The sequence below is a fragment of the Pelophylax lessonae genome (genome assembly GCF_965119305.1).
Source record: "Pelophylax lessonae genome assembly, chromosome: 3".
Taxonomy (NCBI): Eukaryota; Metazoa; Chordata; class Amphibia; order Anura; family Ranidae; genus Pelophylax; species Pelophylax lessonae.
This window is the reverse complement of record NC_138770.1, coordinates 620,491,607-620,505,520: the sequence shown is the minus strand read 5'-3', so window position 1 is coordinate 620,505,520 and position 13,914 is coordinate 620,491,607. Positions and strand designations below refer to the sequence as shown.

Genomic DNA, 13,914 nt, shown 5'->3' with positions numbered 1-13,914 from the left:
TAAAAGATCGGTTTCTTGTTCTGCAGACAAAAATAGCAACTTGGAAGCTGAGCTGAAATGCACCCTACAGAAACTACAAAGTCAAGATTCAAAATGTGAAAGCTTACAAAATCTGAAAGTGACCCTGGCTAATCTGGAAAGAGAAAGAGATATCTCACAAGACATGCTAAAGAAAAGGGAGAACGACATTGACGAGACCAAGAACGCCTTAACTAAGAAGGCCGAGGAGTCGCTGACTTTGAAGAAGCAGCTTGATTGTAAAGAAAAAGAATGCCAAGATTTAATCAGTACAAATACTTCCCTTTCTAGATGGAAGAATGAACATGAAAATGTTGCTTCTCGATCCTCCATAGAAAGAGAAGAAATGTTGGCAAGAGTGAAAGAATTGGAATCTTTGATCAAGAGTCATACGGACCAAGTAAATGCTCTAGAAAATGACAAGCAAAGTCTGCACACACAGGTCAAAAATCTGCAAGAGCTTATTAACCTGAAAACCGCTGATCTGGAGGCCCAACAAGTTACATGTTCAAAAATTCAACAGCAACTCGAATCCGAAGGGCAGAAATACCAAAATGATATAGACTGTCTGGTAAAGCGGATATATGAACTGGAGGCTGAAGTTAAACTTCGAGAATCAGCAGACAGTTCGAGCCAAGTGTCCTACTTGGAGAGCGAATTACAGAACCAGAAGAAACTATGTGCTGAAATACAGAGTCAACATGATGAACTTCTGAAAAGCAAAATGGATGTTCAGAATGAAATGTTACAAGTAAAAGAAATGCATGAGAGATTTGTCTCTGAATCTCAATGCCAGGTTGAAAGCTTACAAGAGAACATATCCTCCAAACAAACTTATGTTGATTCTGTTGTTTCTGCCATCAGGGAAAAGGAGGAAGAAATTTACACGTCGTCTGAAAAACTGAGAGTTGCTAATTCAGAATTGGAGTCTGCTAATCAAAGTAACAAAGAACTTTCTGATCAACTACAGGAGCTGAAGCAGCTGTCGGAGTCTTGGTCTGTAGAGAGAGAGTCGTTAACTGTGTTAATTAGTTCAAATAAAAAAGAAATTGAGATGCTAACTGCAGACAACAAACAAATGAAAGAACTCAGCATTAAGCTGAGTAATGAGAAGACACAGTTACAGAAAGTGAATGTTGACTTGGGCCCGATGACTGGCCAAAATGTAAAACGGGATTGTGCTGACAGCATGGAGGAAGAATCCGTAACAGACGGTGACAAAGATGTAAAGAATTGTTTGAAAATGGAGCTGGAGGAATTCAAAGAAAAGTTGGGCAGGATTCAAAAGGAGAACAACCGTCTGCTTAGAGCTAATGAGGAACTGACAGCACTGGTTGGAAGCCTCCGAAACAATGAACTTTTACTTAATAAAATCATGGAAGAGTTAAGAGTCTCTTTGAAGGACAAAGAAATGTCTTTAAAGAAACTTCAGGCTCAGTTGGAATCTCCAAAAACGGAGTCTGAGACTAAATCCATAATTGTAAAAGATATCAACAAGTCTGCCAGTATCCAAAACTCACCAATCAAAGATGTTGGGGGCCTTATCCACCCAAGCACCGAGCAAGAAACCTTACTGAGCTCCAAAGGTTGGAACGAGAAAAAGAGGATCAGTATGGATGGAAATCAAACTATGTTTGAAATGTGTGATCCATTTTTTGATGATAGTAAAATACTTGATGAAGAGACACGTCCTTTATCGCTGATACCACAGCACCACGAAGAGAATGAGACCTTGTTGATAAATCTGGACCAGCTGACTTTGGCAAGCACAGATGATATTACCAAGTCATTGACTCAACTCTTGGAGCTGAACCAACTGCAGGCCCAGCACACCACTTCCCTGTCTCCTTTTATTTCTCCATCAGTTAAAGTCAACAGCGATGAGACTGGTGGAGAAACGAAGAGAGACAGAAAATCTATTTCTGGTCAGCTTGTTGACTTGATTCTCCAGCAATCCCCTGAGGAGCAACACGTTTTATTTTCTCGCTTAACCAACGAAGACGCGTGTAGTGTCAAAGACTTGCTTACAGTTTATCAGGTGGAGCTAGATAACCTACGCAAACAGCATTTAGATGACATTTCAGTATGGCAAGAGAAATTAAAGGATCAAGCATCGGAAATGGAAGCAAAGTTGTTAGAAGAGAAGGCTCGCAGTGACCAGTTGTCACAAGATTTAGAGGCTGCAAAGCTTGAACTCCAGGTCCTCGACTTAAGTGCCCGTTCTCTATTGTTTGATAGTGAAGATGTAAGTATGCGTGTAAGCTATTTTATTTCACAAAAAGTTTGATTGGATTTTAAAGTTTTATACAAAATACAAATTTGCTGGCAAAAAACTTAGACTAAGAGAAAACATGACAGACTGATACACAGTAGCAGGTCCATCTGAACATCAGAAAACGACACAAAGGGTTATCCTAAATGAAAAGAAGGTTTAGAAGTGTACAAAGCTAGCCTCGGCATAGCGTAAAAGGCTTCCCAGTAGAAAAGCAGTTCGAAAATACTTCCAGTTAGAGCAGAAAGGGAGGAACAACCGTAAAGAAAATAGAACCCCTAGAAAAAGTATCCACCTGTAGTCCAAAATGACCTGTAGTTATACAACTAGTGCAGCGTTTTTTTTTAACTTCATGCAGGGAATGCATCGATATAAAATAATTCTTTGGGAAAGCTTAAATGGTTCCAAAGGCTAGACTTTTTTTTATAATACAGCATATGCAGTTAGCTCTGAGGTCTAGCTGCAGGAGACTAACACCCCTTTTTCACAGTCTGGTGGGACAGACTCTAACTTGTGCAGGGAGTTCTAAAGTCCTTAAGAGATATAATAAACTTACTGGAGATTCCACTCACCAGCATTCCCCCCATAAATAAAATATTTTTTTGGTGGGATTACACTTTAACTAGCCCTTTAAAGCGGTAGTAAACCGCAAAAAAAAAAAAAAAAATTGCTAGCACATTATGTGAAACTTACCTGAAAACTAAGCCCCCTGGTGGCATGCTGATAGTTTCCAGTCTTCCTTCCAGGGCACAACTCTCTATGGATAGCACGCCATCCAATGAGAGGGCTGTGCACATGCGCCAGTGACATCACTGGCACTGCTAAAGTGCATATCTCTTAAATGTTGCACATTTAGGAGATATTTACTTGTACCTACTGGTAAGCCTTATTATAGGCTTACCTGTAGGTATAAATATAAAAAAAGCCTTTACTACCACTTTAAGACCGGAAGGAGTTGCCCCCTTAATGACCAGGCCCTATTTTGCGATTCGGCACTGCGTAACTTTAACGGACAATTGCGCGGTCATGCGACGCTGTACCCAAATAAAATTGATGTCCTTTTTTTCCCACAAATAGAGTTTCCTTTTGGTGGTATTTGATCACCTGTGCAATTTTTATTTTTTGCGCTATAAACAAAAAAAGAGCGACAATTTTGAAAAAAAAAAAAAATATTTTTCACATTCTGCTACATGACAATCTAAAAAAAAAAATTTAAAAATCTAAATTTTTTAACATTTTAGGCCAATTTGTTTTCTACTACTTATTTTTGGTTAAAAAAATCGCAATAAGCGTATTTTGATTGGTTTGCGCAAAAGTTATCGCGTCTACTAACTATGGGAAAGATTTATGTCATTTTTATTTATTTTTTTACTAGTAATGGCGGCGATCTGCGAATTTTTTTTTTTTTTTGCGGGACTGCGACATTGCGGACAGATCGGACCCCTAACTGACATTTTTGACACTTTTGGGGGTACCAGTGACATTACTACAGTAATCAGTGCTAAAATATGCACTGTTACTGTAATAATGACACTGGCAGGGAAGGGGTTAAACCTATGGGTGATGGGTTAAATGCGAGCCTAGGGGAGTGATTCTAACTGTGGGGGGCTTGGCTTATGAAATGACCATAGAGACATGTGATCCTATATAGAAGGATCACATGAGCTCTGTGATCATTTCAGGGAGAAGAACGGTCGGCTGTGTTTACAACAGCCGACCGTCCTCTTGTCAGCGGGGAGCGATCGCGGGTGTCAGACGGCAATCGGAGCTGCCTGACCCGTGCATCGGCTTTCCTGCTGCCAAGTGGGGGCGGGAGCGCCCCGCCGCTGGCGCGCACTCGCCCCCTAGCTTCCTGCGACCGACGTAGACCTACATCGGTTTGCGCAGGAGAGCCACCCTGCTGCAGTAAAAAGGTGGCGGGTCGTCGAGAAGTGGTTAAAGAGTGCAACTATGCCTAGAAATTATACTTTTTAAAAAATAGGTGTGAGAGTAGGTTAAACAAAACCAGTAGTGCTTTATTTGGGTGACTTGATTTATTGTACTTTTTGCTTCCCTAATTAGATAACTTCAAGACTTGATGCCACCAATCAAAGCCTCTGCACTGTTTTGCCCATTGGAAGACTTTCGCTTGGCAACCATGAATCCAGAAAAAGTGAAACTCCAAAGCAAGGCAAGGAAAAACCCAAAAGTAATTCTGAAGGAAGCACAGAGGATACTAGCAAAGAGGAAGAGAATGAAAACAAAGGAAACAGAAGGTCGTCTAGGCAGAGGAAGAAAAGAAAAACTAGCACAGCAGATAAGCCAAAAGTCAGAGGAGCTTCTGAGTGTTCGCGGGTAGAGACTCCGGAGTCTTCAAATGAAAGAGAGAATCTTCTTCAACTTATTAAGGAAAAAGAGAAGAATAATCAACATTTGATAATGGAAATAAAAGAGCTCTCTTTGCAAATTGAGATACACAAGACTGAACTTAGCATTAAGGAGGGTCAAAACCATGAACTAGAACAAAAATCAAAGGAACTAGAAAATGAAAGATCTCAATTATTGGAAAAAATTGACTTGATTTCCACCGAAAAACTGCAGTCATTGAACAGAATTGCTGACCTTGAAAAAGCTCTTCATGAAAATTTGACAGGGATGGAACTGCTCAAGACAAAGATTTCAGAGTTCTCAGAAATAAGAGACCGTTTAGAGCTGTCAAATGAGGAATGGAAAGAAAGCTATCTTCAGGTAGAAAATGAAATAAAAAGAACTAAGTCGGAAAAAACAAATATCGAGAATCATGCATTGTCTCTAGAAGCAGATCTGGATTCCCTTCAGTCTAAATATCAGCGTTTGAAAGAAGAAAGTGAAAGCCATTTAAGATCTTTCAATGGTTTGGAAGAAGTTCTCAAAGCACTCCAGGCAGAGAAAAATCAGTTAACTCAAGAGCTGGAAAACTTAGTGGAAGAAAAGGAAGAAATTGAACAAATGAACAAAAAACTGAAGGAAAGAGAAACAGAGTTTGAATCCAACAAGGAAAGCACCAAAGAGCTTATAAAGATTTTGGAAGCTGATATACGATCTTTGAAAGGGAAGATCGAGGTGGCAAATTTGACCACTGTAGAGTTAACGACAGAAAGAGACAACATGGCTCTCTTACGAGAAAATGAGAATTTGCAAATTCAAGAGCTGCAAAGTCAGGTGCAGCGGGTACAAGAGGAGAAACGGCTCCTGTTCCATGAAAGGCAAGAATTGGAGGCTCGGCTGAGTTCCTCTAATGAAGGAAAGGGTGAACTCTCTCGCTTACTGGAACGCTGCCAGGCAGAGAAACATGAAATGACCACCAAGTTGAACTCTGCTCAGGAAGAAGTGGCTCTTATGCGGACAGGAATTGAGAAGCTTAAAGTTAAAATTGAGTCAGATGAAAAGAAAAAACGTCAGACCTTTGAGAAGCTAAAAGATAGTGAGAGGAAATTTGACAGTCTCAATGATAAGATCGAGTCTTTGGAGCGGGAGTTGGTCATGGCCGAGGAAAATTTGGAAAGCGCTATCCTTCAGACAGAAACTGCGAAGGAGGAGACAGAAAGCTTACAATCCCAAAAAGAAGCCCTGGAGAAAGAGTTGAATACATTAAGGAAAACAATTCTGGATCTGGAAAATGAGCTTCAGAATAGCCAGACAAAAGTAATTGAATTAGAAACTGCCATTCTTACTCTTACAGAGACTCTGGAAAAAAGAGAAACAGAGCATACTAGATTCAAAGAAAGTTCTGAGAAGGAACTTGAGATGCTTCAAACTCAAATGAATGACACATGTAAGCAGAAAGCCCAATCTGACCAGAGGTTTGAAGCAATCATAGTTGAGCATTCTGAAATCAGAGTTACGATGGAACAAGAGAGAACGCAGTTGGTACAACAGTTGGAAGAAGCCAAGGTGGCTAGCAGTGATCTTAAAGAATCTGTAGATAAACTCTCAGTGGAAGTAGAAGAATGTAAGCTCCAACTAGCTGAGAAGACACAACATCTAACAGCTCTTGAGAGCCAACTTAAAGATTCTGAAGAATGGGAATCTAAATATTCTTCAGCATGCTCTCAATTTGAACAGGTGACAGAAAATCTGAGAACTGAAAAGATGAATTTGCTGTCACAATTGGAAGAATTTGAAGGCAAGTTACAGACTGTGACAGCAGAAAATGAATCTCTTCAAGTTATCATCTCTGACCTCAAACTATCCTGTGAGAATTTGGTTACACAGTTGGAATCTTCAAATTCTGAGAAAAGCGCTCTTCTAGAAAAGATAGAAGCTGAGCATACTCAACTCAGAGAAAGTTCTCAGAAGGAACTCGAGATTCTTCAAACTCAAATGAACGATCTGTGTAAGCAAAAAGCCCTTTCTGACCAGAAATGTGAAGCAGCCCTAGCAGAACATGCTGAATCCAAAGATATGATGGAACAAGAGAAAGCTCAGTTAGTACAACAGTTGGAAGAAGCTCAGGTGACCAGCAATGACCTCAAGGAATCTGTAGATAGACTCTCTCTGGAAGTAGAAGAATGTAAGTTCCAAATAGCTGAAAAGACCCAGTGTCTTATCACTCTTGAGACCCAACTTAAAGATTCTGAAGAATGGGAATCCAAATATTCTGTAGAATGCTCTAGATTTGAACAGGTGACAGGAAATCTGAGAGATGAAAAGATGAATTTGCTGTCAAAATTGGAAGAATTTGAAAGCAAGTTACAGACTGTGACAGCAGAAAATGAATCTCTTCAAGCTATCATCTCTGACCTCAAACTATCCTGTGAGAATTTGGTTACACAGTTGGAATCTTCAAATTCGGAGAAAAGCGCTCTTCTAGAAAAGAGAGAAGCTGAGCATACTCAACTCAGAGAAAGTTCTCAGAAGGAACTCGAGATTCTTCAAACTCAAATGAATGACCTGTGTAAGCAAAAAGCCCTTTCTGACCAGAAATGTGAAGCAGCCCTAGCTGAACATGCTGAAATCAAACATATGATGGAACAAGAGAAAGCTCAGTTAGTACAACAGTTGGAAGAAGCTCAGGTGACCAGCAATGACCACAAGGAATCTGTAGATCGACTCTCACTGGAAGTCGAAGAATGTAAGCTCCAAATAGCTGAAAAGACACAGCGTCTCATTGCTCTTGAGACCCAACTTAAAGATTCAGAAGATCAGGAATCAAAATACTCCACAGAATGCTCTCAATTTCAACAGCTAATGGAAAATCTGAAAAGTGAAAAGATGAATTTGCTGTCAAGGTTGGAAGAATTTGAAAACAAGTTACAGACTATGTTGGCAGAGAATGAATCCCTTAAAGCTATCATCTCTGACCTCAAACTATCCTGTGAGAATTTGGTTACACAGTTGGAATCTGCAAATTCTGAGAAAAGCGCTCTTCTAGAAAAGATAGAAGCTGAGCATACTCAATACAGAGGAAGTTCTGAGAAGGAACTTGAGATGTTTCAAACTCAATTAAATGACCTGTGTAAGCAAAAAGCCCTTTCTGACCAGAAATGTGAAGCAGCCCTAGCAGAACATGCTGAAATCAAACATATGATGGAACAAGAGAAAGCTCAGTTAGTACAACAGTTGGAAGAAGCTCAGGTGACCAGCAATGACCTCAAGGAATATGTAGATCGACTCTCACTGGAAGTCGAAGAATGTAAGCTCCAAATAGCTGAAAAGACACAGCGCCTCACCGCTCTTGAGACCCAACTTAAAGATTCAGAAGATCGGGAATTAAAATACTCCACAGAATGCTCTCGATTTGAACAGATGATGGAAAATCTGAAACTTGAAAAGATGAATTTGCTGTCAAGGTTGGAAGAATTGGAAAACAAGTTGCAGACCATGTCATCAGAGAATGACTCCCTTCAAGCTATCCTCTCAGACCTCAAACTATCCTGTGATAATTTGGGAACACAGTTGGAATCCGTGAATGCTGACAAAAGAACACTTCTAGAAAAGGTATGATTTTTGTTTTGGTGTTTCATTGATGTGCATTTTGAAAGTAACCATTGAACTAATTCCTATTCACGGTGCATTTTACAAACTTGCTCTCTAAAAATGTTTTGCCTTAAATCTGAAATCAGGCAGATGCAATAATACAATTTAATACATGTGTGTATTCTTTAAACAATATTTTAAGGATACTGTGCTTTTAGTACTGCTCCTTTTAGATCTTTTATTGCAGTTAGTGAACCCTCTGTGTCACATAAGTTCCGTTCTCCCTGGCAGTGCAGTTCCAGGGGTTCTAATTCAGCCTGTCCTCAGTTCTCAAAACCAAAAAGGGTGCCTTTTGCCCATTTCATATTAGAAGGCCCTAAATGTCTTCATTCAGGCCCAGAAATCCTATATGGAATTCTCTAGGTCTTCCATAACCACCATCCATCAGGGAAACTTTCTGTAGACAACAAGGATGCATACTTTCATGTCCCCATCTTCCTTCACCTTACTGTGGGTCCTCTGCACTTCCAGTTTGTGGCCCTGTCATTCGGCCTATCTTCTGCACTTCGAGCCTTCACCAAAGGTGTTCATGTGTGTGCTAGCCTTGCTGTACGCCCAGGGAATTCCATATGGGGGGCATGGATAACCCCATGTTAAGAGAACTGTTCAAGCTTTTGTCAAAAATGTAATTTGAGTTGTTCAGACATTTTACAGGGTTGGCTAGGTCCTGAACCTTCAGAAGGCAATGTTGGAACCAAATAATCACTTAGAATATTTGAGTCTTATGGGACAGTAGTCAGGATCTTGATATACCCTCTTAAATTTAGTATAAACTTATATAAATACTTCTAGTTATAAAAAAGACAATGACCCAGAAAACTTGGCTTAAAATTGGCCGTGGCCGTTTATTACTGGTTAAAATCAACAAATAACGAATTAAAATATTTTATTAAAACTCCAGACAACCCAGCCATTACAGCTCAGGCTGCATCAATAACTAAAGCAATTCTTTTTTTCAAAAGACAACTCCCTACGTTAATAAACATACTAGTCCCCCCTTGCATAGTTGCAAGAGTGACCTTCCACATAACAAACAGCCGGGACATAAGGGGAGGGGGGGGGGGGGTTGGGAAACTCCAATCTTGAAGTGCTCTGAGGTGAATGAGCCCCTCAGGTAATGTAAGCTCCTTATATAACCTACTGGAATGTTCTAGAAATTTCTGAGATACCTTCCCACATTCCTAGCTAACTGACCTATCACCTGACAGACTGCCTAAACTCCACCCTTAATCCCAATACCTCAGGGAGAGGAATCTCCCTCCCTGAGGTAAATTCTATATACTATTTACCCGCCTAAATCTGACTGGAAATAATTTGACCTGCCACTTATCCCATGAGAAAAAGGGGGGCATATAAAATGCCCCTTTTTCTTTCATTCTAGAAACAGCTCAAGCTGCTGGGTACAGCGCTGCTTGACCACGCAATTGTCATTTAAAGTGCGACCGCGCTGAAAGCTGAAAAATAGCAGGAAGGGGGTGAAAGTGCCCAGTATTGAATTGGTTAAAGAACTCCAGACCATTCCAAACCATTAATTACGGGCATAATGGAAATAAACCGTATAGTGTAAAACCCTTCAAAACGAATCTATTAGGCCCTAAAATAACACTCACATTGTTTAAAATCAATTCTGCGATCAAACAATATTCCCAGCTGGCAAAGATGGTGTTTTAATGTTGAAAAAATAGGTGCGCTAAACAAATTGTAACTCAAGTGACTCAACACAGTGAGGTATGTGCAATCAACAAATAACCGCATGAAATAAAGTGAAAGTGGATCAAATCATATAGTCCATGTAGATGGTTAAAGAAACCAAAAAAGTCCAATGGGTGTAAAAGTGATTGGAAAAAAGCAAATAAGTGGTTAAAAAACCAATAATTGTCCACAAAGTCCAAAGGTTCTGTGATCTTCAACCTGTGACTCAAATTACTAAAAATAGCGTGTCGGAAATCCACTCCTAGTGTTGTTAAAGGTGATAAGTGAAGTGACTCCCACCACCACCAGGCTTTCCTCCTTACCAGATATAATTGAATAAGGTGCAAATATTATCCCAATATAGCCAGTTGAAGGAGGAAATCTTCCACTGCAATGCCACCCTGTGTTATTGACACATATTGGCCTCTTACCAGCAGGTAGAAGAAAATGCGCTGGAAAGATACTCCTGGATGGATATTCCCTCAGCTGGCTGGATATCAATGACCAACTCCACAAACATGAGAGTCCGCTTCTTCTCTCACAAGATGAGTGATTCTGCACCACCACTCTTTTGATCCAGGCACCATTCCATGAACTGCAAATCAAGAGTGGGTGATTGGGGAAACTTCCTCGTCATCTGAAATTTCCAGAATCAATACCCAGCAGCTAGGTTTCCCCAATCACCCACTCTTGATTTGCAGTTCATGGAATGGTGCCTGGATCAAAAGAGTGGTGGTGCAGAATCACTCCTCTTGTGAGAGAAGAAGCGGACTCTCATGTTTGTGGAGTTGGTCATTGATATCCAGCCAGCTGAGGGAATATCCATCCAGGAGTATCTTTCCAGCGCATTTTCTTGTACCTTCTGGTAAGAGGCCAATATGTGTCAATAACACAGGGTGGCATTGCAGTGGAAGATTTCCTCCTTCAACTGGCTATATTGGGATAATATTTGCACCTTATTCAATTATATCTGGTAAGGAGGAAAGCCTGGTGGTGGTGGGAGTCACTTCACTTATCACCTTTAACAACACTAGGAGTGGATTTCCGACACGCTATTTTTAGTAATTTGAGTCACAGGTTGAAGATCACAGAACTTTTGGACTTTGTGGACAATTATTGTTTTTTTAACCACTTATTTGCTTTTTTCCAATCACTTTTACACCCATTGGACTTTTTTGGTTTCTTTAACCACTTTCCCACCGGAGGATTTTGCAGCTTAAAGACCAGACCCCTTTTTTCAACTTGGCACTTCGTGACTTTAACTGATAATTGCTCGGTCATGCAATGCTGTACCTAAACGAAATTTACGTCCTTTTTTTTCTCACAAACAGAGCTTTCTTTTGGTGGTATTTGATCGCCTCTGCGCTTTTTATTTTTTGCGATATTAATAAAAAAAGAGCGAAAAGTTTGCAAAAAAATGACATTTTCAACTTTGTCTTTTAAAAAATATCCAATATACTCAATTTATGTCATTTTTTTTTGCCAAAATATATTTAGCTACATGTCTTTGACAAAAAAAAAATCAATGAGCGTATTTTTATTGGTTTGCGCAAAAGTTATAGCGTCTACAAACTATGGTGTAAATAGTGAAATTTACGCAGCTTTAATTTCTGACTGCCAATCTCATTTCATGAAGTGCTAAAATGGCGGGGCAGTACAAAACCCCCCCAAACTACCACTTTTTGGAAAGTAGACATCCTAAGGAATGTCCTGACAGGCATGTTGAGCTCATTGAATATTTCATTTTTTTGTCACAGGTGTTTGAAAAATGACTAAAAAAAAATTTTTTTTTTTTTTTTTTTTTTTTACACAAAGTTGTCATTGAAATGATATATTGCTCACACATGCCATGGGTATATGTGTAATTACACCCCAAAATATATTCTGCTGCTTCTCCTGAGTACAGGGATACCACATATGTGGGACTTTTTGGGAGCCTAGCTGTGTAGGGGTCCCCAAAAACAAATCACCACCATCAGAATTTCAAAGGGCGTACATTTTTCATTGCATTTTCTCACTACCTCTAACGGTTTAGGAGGCCCTGAAATGTCAAGATACCACAAAACCCCCCCAAATGACCCCATTTTGGAAAGTAGACACCCCAAGCTGTTTGCTGAGAGGCATGGTGAGTCCATGGAATATTTTATATTTTGCCACAAGTTTTGTGAAAATTACAATTTTTTTTTTTAATTTTTTTTTTTTACACAACGTTGTCACTAAAAGATAAATTTCTCACACATGACATGGGTATATGTGGAATGACACCCCAAAATACATTCTGCTGCTTCTCCTGAGTATGGGGCTGCCCCATGTGTGAGACTTTTTGGGAGCCTAGCTGTGTACAGGACCGCAAAAGCCAATCAACACTCTCAGGTTTTCTAATGGCGTAAATTGTTCATGTCATCTCTGCACTACCTGTCACAGTTTCGCAGGCCCTAAAATTCCAAGATAGCACAAAACCCCCCCAAATGACCCCATTTTGGAAAGTAGACACCCCAAGCTATTTGCTGAGAGGCATGGTGAGTCCATGGAATATTTTATATTTTGCCACAAGTTCCGGGAAATATATATATATATATATATATATATATATATATATATATATATATATATATATATATATATATATATATATATATATATTTTTTTTTTTACACAAAGTTGTCAGTAAATTATATATTGCTCACACATGCCATGGGTATATGTGAACTAACACCCCAAAATACATTCTGCTGCTTCTCCTGAGTACAGGGATACCCCATGTGTGAGACTTTTTTGCAGTCTAGCCGAGTACAGGACCCCGAAAACCAACCTCCACTTTCAGGCTTTCCAAGGGCGTAAATTGTTGATTTCACTCCTGACTACCTATCACAGTTTCGGAGGCCCTAAAATTCCAAGATAGCACAAAACCACCCCAAATGACCCCATTTTGGAAAGTAGACACCCCAAGCTATTTGCTGAGAGGCATGGTGAGTCCATGGAATATTTTATATTTTGCCACAAGTTCCGGGAAATATATTATTATTTTTTTTTTTGTTTTTTTTACACAAAGTTGTCAGTAAATGATATATTGCTCACACATGCCATGGGTATATGTGAAATGACACCCCAAAATACATTCTGCTGCTTCTCCTGAGTACAGGGATACCCCATGTGTGAGACTTTTTTGCCGTCTAGCCGAGTACAGGACCCCGAAAACCAACCTCCACTTTCAGGCTTTCCAAGGGCGTAAATTGTTGATTTCACTCCTGACTACCTATCACAGTTTTGGAGGCCATGAAATGCCAAGACAGCACAACCCCCCCCCCCCAAATGACCCCTTTTCGGAAAGTAGACAACCTGAGCTATTTGCAGAGAGGCATGTTGAGTATTTTGCAGATCTCACTTTTTGTCACAAAGCTTTGGAAATTGAAAAAAGAGGAAAAAAAATGCATTTTCCTGTTTTTTCTTCATTTTCCAAAAAAAATTAGAGCTGCAAAATACTCACCATGCCTCTCAGCAAATAGATTGGAGTGTCTACTTTGCAAAATGGGGTAATTTGGGGGGGTTTTGTGCCATCTTGGCTTTTTATGGACTTCAAAAGTGTGATAGGAGTGAGATCAACAATTTACGCCCTTGGAAAGCCAAAAGGTGCGCATTGGTTTTCCGGGTCCTGTACGCGGCTAGACTGGCAAAAAGTCTCACACATGGGGTATCATTGTACTCAGGAGAAGCAGCAGAATGTATTTTGGGGTGTCATTTCACATAAACCCATGGCATGTGTGAGCAATATATCATTTACTGACAACTTTGTGTAAAAAAAAATAAAAAAATAAAAAAAATTTTTTTCCCCGAAACTTGTGGCAAAATATAAACTATTCCATGGACTCACCATGCTTCTCAGCCAGTAGCTTGGAGTGTCTACTTTGCAAAATGGGGTCATTTGGGGGGGTTTT

The 13,914-nt window shown here is 39.8% G+C and overlaps 1 protein-coding gene across 1 annotated transcript in view; it reads left to right on the top strand.

Annotated features, from left to right (window-relative positions):
* Positions 1-13,914, top strand: part of CENPF (centromere protein F) — an 80,336-nt gene that overhangs the window by 36,224 nt on the left and 30,198 nt on the right. Inside the window, exons 12-13 of the mRNA XM_082249757.1 lie at positions 27-2,263; positions 4,352-8,248. Of these exons, the coding sequence (XP_082105883.1) occupies positions 27-2,263; positions 4,352-8,248 (6,134 nt within the window). The remainder of the gene's footprint in view (positions 1-26; positions 2,264-4,351; positions 8,249-13,914) is intronic.